The 10,830-nt window shown below is 60.4% G+C and overlaps 1 protein-coding gene across 1 annotated transcript; it reads left to right on the top strand.

Moving 5' to 3' along the window:
* Nucleotides 1-543: 543 nt before the first annotated feature.
* LOC128972072 (sodium/nucleoside cotransporter 2-like) lies at nucleotides 544-8,930 on the top strand. The gene is made up of 17 exons (XM_054387880.1): nucleotides 544-621; nucleotides 693-778; nucleotides 1,186-1,277; nucleotides 2,139-2,328; nucleotides 2,669-2,810; nucleotides 3,495-3,608; nucleotides 3,971-4,045; nucleotides 4,397-4,477; nucleotides 4,793-4,873; nucleotides 5,001-5,126; nucleotides 6,071-6,201; nucleotides 6,523-6,691; nucleotides 6,884-7,081; nucleotides 7,452-7,533; nucleotides 8,022-8,120; nucleotides 8,603-8,714; nucleotides 8,807-8,930. Exons 1-17 carry the CDS (start codon nucleotides 553-555, stop codon nucleotides 8,928-8,930), a joined length of 1,971 nt encoding a protein of 656 aa, XP_054243855.1. The 5' UTR covers nucleotides 544-552.
* Nucleotides 8,931-10,830: the final 1,900 nt, after the last annotated feature.

The raw sequence follows: 10,830 nt of genomic DNA, 5'->3' as shown, positions 1-10,830 counted from the left end.
GGCTTTCCTGGAGTGGTTCTCCCAGCAGGAGCCTCCTTTGGAGGACCAGTTTTCATGTGGTTACCACTTGCCCCTACCCATCACTGCTGCACTGCACCAGTTGGCAGTATGGAAGGACCTTCTTCCTTGTCCTCCTTGGCTGCACCAAGGGCTCTCCATGAGGGCTGCAGCCACCACCATCCAGTGCAGAATCCCACGGCCAGTGGGGTTCATGGAGCCCAGTGCCACCACTGCCACCAACTTGGAGGAGCAGCACCAGCTCTGCCTGCAGCCTCTAATTCTCTCTTGTAATTCCTTGGAAGAGCAAAGATCTTCCCAGAGCTGCAGGAGACCAGCCCTATGGCTTGAGTGCCCTGTAGGATGGTCTCCTGATGTGCTGGTGTGGGGACTGCTCTGAAGCCAGGCTCCACAGGGTGTTCTCCTCTTGGAGACTCAGCCCTGGGCTTGGGCCTTTGTGCTTCCTAGATGTGAGCCTGCCTTTGTCTCCTCAGCTGCTGCTGGTCCATCCCAGCGCTGTTTCTGTAGCACACTGAAGCTGTGGCACTGCTGGAGATGGAAGCAAACCAGATAACCCTGGAGAGCTTTGAGAATGGCACAGAGAACCCAGCTTTCAGCTGCACTGTGAGTCAGCCCCTCCCCTCCTCACTGCTGTAACAGCTGCTCAGGGGACTCCAGCTGAGGATCTTTTCCAGGGTGAGGAGAGACTCAATGAGGAACGTCATGGTCCCTGTGGGGAGAGGAGAGGAGAAGGGCAAGGGCAGCTCTCCTCCTGCTGCAGGTAGGATAAGCCCTGGGATGCCTGTGCAGGGTATTTGCAGTGGTCAGAGCAGGTCTGCAAGCCTGGGGCCAGTGATTCTCTCAAAACCAAAGCTGAGCTGGGAGCAGAGTTGGGGCTTACTGACCCACAGGCACAGGGAGGCAGTGCTGATGGCTCTGGCTTTGTAGGGTGGCAGCAGGAGGTCTCTGTCCCCATAGCAGCTACCCAGAGCAAGCCTCCAGCTCAGGTGTGGGAGCATGCGGTGGGGTCTGCCCTGGCATAAGGGGCAACACCACAGCACACGCAGACCACCCAGCTGCTGCCACAGGTGCCCTCTGGGAGGCATGGCCAGGGGCTGGTCTGTTGAGCTGGGCTGAGCAGGCCCATCTTCTGCTGCTCTCCTGTTTCTGGCATGTGCCTCTCCCCAGGAGGACCCTGCAGCCGGCCACCAGGGCCAAGCGCTTCTGCAAGGCTCATGCCAAGATGCTGAGGAGAATCATGCTGGGGCTCCTCGGAATAGGTGAGGACTTCCTGGCACTGAGAACTCATCTCACAGCCCTTGGCTGGCTGTGTCCCCAGCCTCCAAGCACTGGGCGTGGCCACCCATGTAGAGGCTTTACCCGCTCGCACCGGCCCCACTTGCCTGCCCCTCCTCACACCACCTCTGCTGTCTGTGAGGACTGCCTGCATGTCATTGTCCTCCTCCCCCATCTACACAGAGGGTTTGCTGTGGCTCTTCTACTTGCTTCATGTGCCCCCAGACAGCTGAGGTGCTCACTGGAGACAGGTCACCAGTGAGCCTGGCTGCTGGGGTGGTACTAAGTCCTCTTCACACACAGATGGGAGCCTCAAGGGTTGCCAGAGAAGGACATTTGGAGGAAATAAACCTCATTGTCGGCCCCAGTTAGTTATGAATCTGTGATCAGAGATTCACAGACTGTATTGAGTTAGAAGGGACCTCAGAGGTCACCTTGTCCAGCTCCCCTGCACTCAGCAGGGAACACCTCCAGCTAGAGCAGGCTGGCCAGGGACACATGCAGTCTGAGTTTGAATGCAGGGCTGGGGCCTCAAGCACATCCCTGGGCAGCCTGTTCCAGTGTCTCCACTCCCTCACTGTGCAGAACTTCCTCCTAATGTCCAACCTAACTCTGCCCTGCTCCAGTTTCAAACCATTGCCCCTCATCCCGTCCCCTCAGCCCCTTCTGAACAGTTCCTCCTCAGCCTGCCTGTGGGCTCCCTTCAGGTACTGGAAGGCTGCTCTAAGGTCCCTCTGGAGCCCCAACTCTCCCAGCCTGTCCACATAGGGGAGGTTCTCCAGCCCCCTGACCTTCTTGGTGGCCCTCAGTCCTACAACCCTGACTCTCCCATGTACCTCCTCCAGGCTACCTCTGCTACTTCATTGCTGCCTGCTGGCTCAACTTCCAGCGAGCACTCCCCTTGGTCATCATGACTGCTGTGGTTGCCTTCTTCACCTGCTGGAGCCTCTTCAAGAAGTTCTATGGGGCAAAAGTATTGCTGCTGCTCAGGCCTGTTTGGAAATGCTTCCAGGAGTGGAGTCTGTGGCTCAGATGGTGAGTCAGGAACGGGCAGGGACAGGGCCCTCCCGGCGCCAGGTCCCACCTCCCGTGGCTGCATTTCAGTGTGCCCCAGAAACACCGCTGCGGGCACTGCCCTTGTGCCACTCGGGCACCTCATGGATAGTGAGGCATGGACCAGCCTGGGGACCACTTCAAGGCCACAGCAGAAATGTCATGATGGCTACTCACAGCCCTCATTGATATCCAAGCCTCAGATTTCTTCATCTGCATGGACCTTCTGGTGCCACCCCCCATGCAATCAGTTCCTGCCCTTCGTGGGCTCCTTTCCCCATGGGTTCACCCTATCTGTGACAGCCTGGGATTTCCTTTGCAGGCTCCTGTGGGCAGCCCTCCTGGGGGGGCTGATTGCCTGGCTGGTGCTGGACACCTCCAAAAACCCAGAACAGCTCATCTCCTTGGCTGGCTTCTGCTTCCTGGTGCTGTTCCTGTTTGCCTGCTCCAAGCACCACGGCGCAGTAGGTGTTTCAGGTGCTCCCCTCACAGGAGATGCTTCCTTCCCACTGGCATCCCTTGATGGCCCTTTGCTGGAGCTCCCTGGAAGAAGCAGAAGCCCAGCAGGGCTCCTGGATGGAGTGGGTCCCACCTGATCGGGTGGACAAAGCCTCAAAGCCACCTCCCTGCTCTCTTTCCCACTGCTCGCCCCAGGGCTCCCCAGTGGTGCCTCCATCTTGGTTTCTACCATGTCCCTCAGTGGGTCAGATCCAGAGACCCAGCACTAGCCCCACACTGAGCTTCAGGTGTCTGTGGATGGAGGGTGGGCCTGAGCCACCCAAAGGGTGCCCTGGATGGCCAGGCAGAAGTGACTGAAGTGCCCAGCTTGCTGTAGTGCTGTGGGTAACTCTCCACCCGCCTCCTCCGGAGGCTTGGTGACCAGCAGCTCTGCTCTCCTGGGCCTATACTGCTAGCCAAAGCAGCAGCAGGTCTCTGGCTAAACCTGGCAGGCTGTGTTCCACCAGCCTGGTCCCACGTCCCACCAGCTTGCTCCATGGGCTCCTGTGACACTTCTATGCTGGTATCCTGTGACCCTCACCCAGGGCACAGTGGCTGCCATGTGCAGCTGCAGAAGAGAGCCGGGGAGGGAAGGTTCTGTAGGTTTGCTCGTGTCTCAGCATGTTCTCTGCTCTGCTCTTGGTCCTCAGGTGTCCTGGAGAGCTGTTCTGTGGGGTCTTGGCTTGGAGTTCTTGTTTGGAATCTTTGTGCTCCGAACCACCCCTGGCATCCAAGCTTTTCAGTGGCTGGGTGACCAAATCCAGGTACTGCACCTGCCCACCCCAGCCATGCTTGCAGCCTCCATCCCCCGCACTGTGGGATCAGCCAGAAGAGCTGAGGGTGGCATGGGGCAGAGAAGCTGCTGAGGCTAGACACTCACAAATGTTTTAGTTTGTGGCTGAAGCAAAGCCACCAGCTCTTTTCTGGGGTTCTGCACAGACCCTTCAGTGTGGTCTCCCTTGCAGGCTGGAGAAGTGCCCCATGGCTTGGAGACAGCCACCAGTGTCCCTGGCTGAGGTTTCAGAGCCATTGTCTTGGGGCATAGACCCCTGCTAAGCAGCAGTGAGACGTCAGGGCAAGAGCTAGTGGAGAGCTCCATCCTACCCTGTACCTTTTCCCGTTGCAGTTCTTCCTGGGCTACACCACAGCTGGCTCCAGCTTTGTCTTCGGGAACTTAATCATTGAAGTCTTTGCCTTCCAGGTCAGCCTGGGGAGTGGGGAGGGGAAGGCAGGGCTTGGTTTTCCCCTGGGCTGGCTGCCTTGCTGGGTCCTTGGAGATCATGGAGCTAAACACAGCCAAGTTTGCTGCACCACAGCTCAATAAGCTCATGGGTCTGCTGCAGCTTTGTGCCCACCTCCAGCCCTCCTGAGTGCCAGGGGGTATTTTCACTGATTCTTGCTCCTCCTGCCAGCCTAGCCCAGTGTTGTGGCTCCCCAACAGCATGGACTGGCTGTGCAGTACCACACCAGGCCCAGAGGAGCGTGGGCCCCAAGTGGACTTGGATGTGGTGTTGCTCAGCCCTTAACTCTGTGCCCTGGTGCCTACTTGCAGACTCTGCCCATCGTTGTTTTCTTCAGCTGTGCGATGTCCATCCTCTACTACCTAGGTGTCATGCAGTGGATCATTGTCAAGGTGGGGGTCTCACAGCTGCCTTAGAGGGTGCTGGAATAGAGAAGCTGATGGTTCTGTCACTGCTGCGACCAGCTGAGGGATGTCCTAGGAACAGGCAGGGTTCCGATTTGGGTGATTTGTCCTGCATAAAGGGACAGACATGCACCCCCCTCGGACCTGCTGAGAAAGCCCAGCCCTGGAGCGGCTGCTGCCTGCTCTGGAGGCAGTCCCGAGATGCCCTCCGTGCCACTTCAGGGTCAGACAGTGCCTGCTGCGGGGCGTGGGGGGCAAGGTGCCCAAGGTGCTGCTGAACGTGGTGGCCTTGTTCTTCCCCAGATCTCCTGGCTGCTTCAGGTCTCCATGGGCACCACTTCCACGGAGACCCTCAGTGTGGCAGGGAACATTTTCGTGGGACAGGTAAGGTCCTGGGCGGGAAGTCCACCTCCCCAGCCCCCGCCGCTGAGCCCGGCCCGGAGGAAGGCTCTGGTCCCTCCCCGGGTGGCGGTGCGGGGCACGGGCTGAGGGCAGGGTCTGTGCCTGGCAGACGGAGGCGCCACTGCTGGTGCGGCCGTACCTGGCGGACATGACGCACTCGGAGCTGCATGCGGTGATGACCGGTGGCTTCTCCACCATCGCAGGCAGCGTCATGGGCGCCTACATCGCCTTCGGGGTCAGTCTGCGCCTGCCCCCCACCCCCTGCTGCCCGCCGGGGCCTGCCCTCAGCAAGCAGCAGTCCCTGCCGTGAGCAGGATGAGAGCAGGGCCCCTCCGTGCCCATCTCACCTCTGCTGGCCTGGCCAGAAGCCCAGAGCCTTGCCAGGGCCCTGGCCCAGCCCATCCTCGCCACGTGTCCTCGCCAAGCCAGCAGGGCCAGGCTGCCTCACCAAATATCTTAGCCTGGGGGGACCCTCTGGGGGGCAGATGGCAGAGTCCAGGGGGATGCTCAGGGTCTTGTCCAGAGTGGTGGTGAACATCTTCATAGATGGAGGTCTCCCTCCACCTCTCTGGTCGACCCCACAGGTTCCTCAAACACAGGGAACAATTTTATTCCATATATCCAACATACCAGGGATGCCCTCTCCAGTTCCTCATCACCTCAGCCCTGGACAGGGTGTCCAGATGAGGCCTCATCAGTGCTCTGTAATGGGGACTAAACCTTCCCCTTGACCTGCTGGCTGATCTCCTGCAATTTAAACATTAATTAGCCTCCTTAAACGAGGAGCCAAGGGTGAAAGGCCACAGAAATGAGATGTTGCAGGGGAGGGGTAAGGCTGGGGGCTTGGCACTTCATCGGCAGGTAGAAGTTCAGGATGTTACACAACCTATGGCTCTGATACTGATAAAAAGGGACATGGAAGGGACAAGGAAGGGACAAGGCTCCTCAGGATGAGGTCAAACAGCAGAGCAGATCAGCATCTCTGAGACTGCAATCGCTGCAGCTCCTGCCAGGAATGCCTCAGCCAGCAGAGATGGGAAAAGCAGAGACGGGAAAAGCAGAGACATTCTCCCCACCCTGAGCAAATGGGCAGCCCTGAACTGCTCTGATGCCCTCAGGTGGGATGCCATGGGGCACAGCTTGGCACGGAAGTGCCTAAGCCCAGGGGGTGTGTTGCAGATAGATGCAGCGTCACTGATTGCAGCCTCAGTGATGGCTGCACCCTGCGCCCTCGCCATGTCCAAACTCATCTATCCTGAGGTGGAAGAATCCAAGTTCAAGGGCAAGGAAAGCGTCCAGCTCTCCAGAGGGTGAGTGAGCAGAGGGCTGGGGACAGCATCCAGGCCTGCAGAGGGTAAGTGAGCAGAGGGCTGGGGTCAGCATCCAGGCCTGCAGAGGGTAAGTGAGCAGAGGGCTGGGGACGGCATCCAGCCCTGCAGAGGGTAAGTGAGCAGAGGGCTGGCAGCATGGGTCTGCCTGCATCCTGCTCCTGAGCAGAAGCTGTGGGGGCAAACTGGGGACAGGAGTGGACACTGCAAGTGGCCCGAGGCTGGGAGAGCCTCTGGTACACAGACACCCAGGGAGTGAGAGCTGTCCAGCCACAGGAGCCCACTGGGTTCTTGCCCACACAGGGAAGAGCAGAATGTTCTGGAAGCTGCAAGCAATGGGGCAGCCACCTCTGTGGGACTGGTGGCCAACATCGCAGCCAACCTCATCGCCTTCCTGGCAGTGCTGGAGTTCATCAACTCTGCCCTGCGCTGGCTCGGGGAGATGGTGGACATCGAGGGGCTCTCCTTCCAGGTAACCCCCAGGGCAGCCCTCTGGGCTGGGCTGCCAAGGTCCTGCATCCCCCACCCATCCTCCCCTGTTCTCCACTTTCTCAGCAGGCTGCAGATCCCCATGCTGGGTGCTTGGCAAATGCTGCCCGCAGGTGTCCAGGCCATGTGCTCTGTGGCAGCTCTGAGTTGCTCCCTCCTGGGATCCTTTTCCCAGGTGATCTGCTCCTATGTCCTCATGCCTGTGGCCTTTCTGATGGGGGCAGACTGGGCTGACTCCCCGGTGGTGGCTGAGCTCCTGGGCATCAAGATCTTCCTGAACGAGTTTGTGGCGTACCAGCAGCTGGCAGAGTACAAGAAGAAGCGGCTGGCAGGGCTGCCTGAGTGGGATGGCAGCCGCAAGCAGTGGATATCTGTGAGGGACACTGCCACCCTGCTGGGCATGGAATGGGGCTGGCAGCAGCGGAATGAGGCCCTGGCCGGGCAGGGGTGTGGTGGGCAGGCAGGGGAACGATGGTGCTGGGGTGGGGGGCACCTGTGGCCAACTAGGTTGCATTCGAGGGCATCCTGAAGGAGTCAAATCCCCTTCCCGTGTGTGCTGCTCCCTGCAGGGCAGCTCATGGTGCCACAGGGCTGCCCGTCCCCCTCGACCCAGCCTCACCCAGCCTGCCTGCCACCTGCAACCCCAACCCAGCTGAAGGACGGGGTTGGAGCCATTAGCTCTGGGTGCTCTGGGCCTGCTGCTGGCTGGGGGTGACCATCCTGTGCCACTGTTCCCCCTCCAGGAACGAGCCGAGAGCATTGCCACCTTTGCCCTCTGTGGCTTCGCCAACCTCAGCTCCATTGGCATCATGCTGGGAGGCCTGTGTGAGTGTCCCCCCACCGCCTGGATGCATGGGCACCATGCAGGGGGATCCTGGGCACAGGGAGCAGAGGCTCAGCAGGGACAGGAGGAATTTGCTGCCCTCCTTCCTCCAAGCCTGATCTCTGCCAGCAAACAGATAAGGAACCGGCTGGGTGTGAAGTGATGGGCATGAATCTGCACTGCACCCACTGGTGCGAGCATCTGTGTGTCCCACAAGCCCAGGTGCCACCCAGCCATGGAGCAAAGAGCAGAGACTCCAGTGCTGAGAGCCCTGAGGGCTCTGGTTGATCGCCCGTGGATGCAGGCTGGGCATGGCACAGGACAGGGAGAAGGCAGGCTGGAGGCAGGCTGGGATCACCATGTCCCCATGGTTGGGGTGGGCAGCGCACCGTGTGGCAGAGCCAGGAGGGGACCTGGGTCACATCCCTTCCCCTCCCCAGGCTGGGGAAGAGCAGAGCAAGGACATGACTGCTGGTGTCCCTCCCTGCAGCCTCCATGGTCCCCCAGCGCAGGGGTGTCATTGCCTCCCTCGTGCTGCGTGCCCTCCTCACTGGCATCTGCGTCTCCATGCTCAACGCCTGCCTGGCAGGTAGGTCCCTGCCCAGCAGGGCCAGAGGGACTGGGGAGGGACAGGGAAAAGGCTGAAGCCCCCTCAAGCTCACCTGCAGGGCTGGGGACAGCTGCAGGGCTGGGAACAGGTGGCCTGGCCTGGCCTCCCCATGGCTCTGCCAGGGCCTCCAAACCCTTTGCTCTCCCTTCGTGGTTTTGCCAGAAGCTGCCCAAGCCCAAAACTCTGCTGGGGCCCTCACTCTCACCTGGACTCGCCTGGGGGCATGGCAAAGGCAGCTTTTGGGGCACTGTAAGGAGCCACGTGGGGGCACTGCTGCAGCCATCTTGGGAGTGAGGTGCATGGGGCCTGCAAGCACAGTGCCAGGCACAGGACTTGCACTCAGGCATAGTTGAGGTGTGGGAACTGGCAGCAGGGGTGGGGTACAGGACATGGAAGCATGCTCAAGGGATGGGATCTGTGTGCATGGTCCTTAAGAACCCCAACCAGACCTTGTCCCCAAGGTCTCCTTCATGTGCCAATGGAGGTGGGTGACTGTGTGACCTTCTTCAGGACTGCCAACATCAGCTCCCCTACCTACCCCCTGTACACCTGCTGCCAGGAGCTCTTTGCCAGGTGGGTGTGAAGGGCCCTAAACTCATCTGGACCTGCCTGGGGCCCCAGGAGTTGGGCAGCAGCTTGCCCTGACCATGCTTTGTCTCCTGCAGTTCCGTGCTGGAGAACGGGACCCTGTCCTTCACAGGCCCCTGGGCTGGCCTGGCACAGGCTGTGCTGCACCTGGCACAGTGCTGTAGGCACTACAACCACACCTCCTGTGTGGGGACAACCTAGAAGCATGCAAGAAGCTGCCCACTGGAAGCACCAAGGTCTGCAAGGCCTGGCCCCAAAGGGAGCAAAGCAGCCCTGGCAGAGACCTTTGTGCTTGGTCTGCTCTGCTCCAGTGACAAGGGACAGCAGTGGGCACCCTGCATGCAGCACACTCAGGTGCTGCCCTGTGGGCACATGGGAACTGTTCCCAAATAAACCCTGGAACTCCCCAGGTGCTGCTCTTGCCCACCTTCAGGGGTGACTGGCAGGATGAAGGTGCTAGGCTCTGCGTAGTGGCACCCAGTAATGGGACAAGGACCAATGGGTACAGGCTGGAACCCAGGAGGTTCCACCTCACCATGAGGAGAAAATTCTTTGTTGTGAGGGTGCTGAAGGCCTGGAGCAGGCTGCCCGGAGAGGTTGTGGAGTCTCCTCTGGAGACATTCAAAACCCTCCTGGCTGTGTTCCTGCACACCCTGCCCAGTGTGTCGCTGCCTGGCAGGGGTTGGCCTGGATGATCTCCAGAGGTCTCTCCCACCCCCCACCCGCCACCCCGGCCTCTGGCCACGCAGGGCCCCAGCCTCCTCAGGACAGCCCAGCCCAGCCCAGCCTCCACTGGGTGCCAGCTTGCCGGTAAAGGCCCAGCCACCCCCTTGTCCACAGGCTGGGGGTGCAGCCACCACTCACAGACATTGCTGTGCCCTCAAGACACAGCCCTGGCACTGCCATGCTCAGTGCCCCATGCCCGCAGGCAGCACGCTCTAGGCAGCAGGTCAGGCTTTGCTTTATTGCACTCCAGCAGCCACCTCCTCCACAGCCTTAGGTTACAGCGAGCCTTCATCTGCCACCACCATGCAGGGTGGCATTGCTGGTGCCCAGCATCCTCCTCCATAACCTTTTTTGTAAGCCTTGCTGCCCACTGCCATGCTTCACTGGCTGCTGAGCAGCTGAGTGAGCTGACGGGCACCTGGGAGGCTGCCACGTGAGCATCACTGCCTGCCCAGTGCTGCCTCCTGCCGTGGGGCAGCTCAAGCTGGAAGGGGTGCTGCCAGCTGCCACTGGGCTAGGCAATGTGCCAAGCAGGGGTGATGCTAAGCAAGCATGACCAGGTCGTGTTGTCGGGCTGGGCAGGGCCTACAGGCTCTGCATATGGCAAGTGAACAGGGAGAGCTGAGTCCTGTGGGCTGGACACCCACATGTGCCAAAGCAGTGCCTGGCATGGAGGTCACCCCTTTGCCTGCTCCTGGGTGCCCCATATGAGGTAGAGCATCTTTCCTGTGAGGCTGGCTGGCACCCATAACAGCACCACTGCCCTCAACATCCACCCAGCATGGGGGTGGGAGGCTTATCCTGGGGGGCAGGGGAGGCTGGCAAGGCAGGGTGTGCCAGGGCAAATGAGGCCACCTGGACACTGCTGGGGCTCTCAGTTGTGACACAGAGCACGAGCAGGGCTTGTCGCAGCCACTTTATGGTAGGACACAAAGAGGAACAGGAGGTGCTAGGAGCCTCCAGGAGAGTAGCCCAGCCTCCCAGTTTGATGGGGTTGCAGCCTGGCAGTGGGCACAGCACCTGCAGAGCCTGAGGGAGCAGGGCTGCTGGCCCTGGCTTAGGGCAGCCAAACGGAGAGAGACAGGAGAGGGACCCCAGCCTCAGCGTGTTGGGACACATGGCCCCAGGGGCTCCACCACAGCAGCAGCTCTTGGTGACAGGCAGTGGGAAGGGGCCCATGCTGCCCACAGCTGGCAGCCTCCGTGGCCCTGGCACTCACACTCGCACACAGCACACACCAGGCACACCGCAGGCCATGTGCCAGGAGAGGGGAGCGGTGGTGGTAGCCCATGCCAGGGTGTCCCCTGCCCATCCGAGCTGCATGCTGCCTCCAGGCTGGGGTCAGGAGTACGGGTCCCAGCTGCAGCAGCTCTGG

The sequence above is a fragment of the Indicator indicator genome, chromosome 16 (assembly GCF_027791375.1).
Source record: "Indicator indicator isolate 239-I01 chromosome 16, UM_Iind_1.1, whole genome shotgun sequence".
In the NCBI taxonomy this organism is placed as follows: Eukaryota; Metazoa; Chordata; class Aves; order Piciformes; family Indicatoridae; genus Indicator; species Indicator indicator.
Note: the sequence above shows the minus strand (reverse complement) of the source record. Positions and strands in the feature narration are given on the sequence as shown.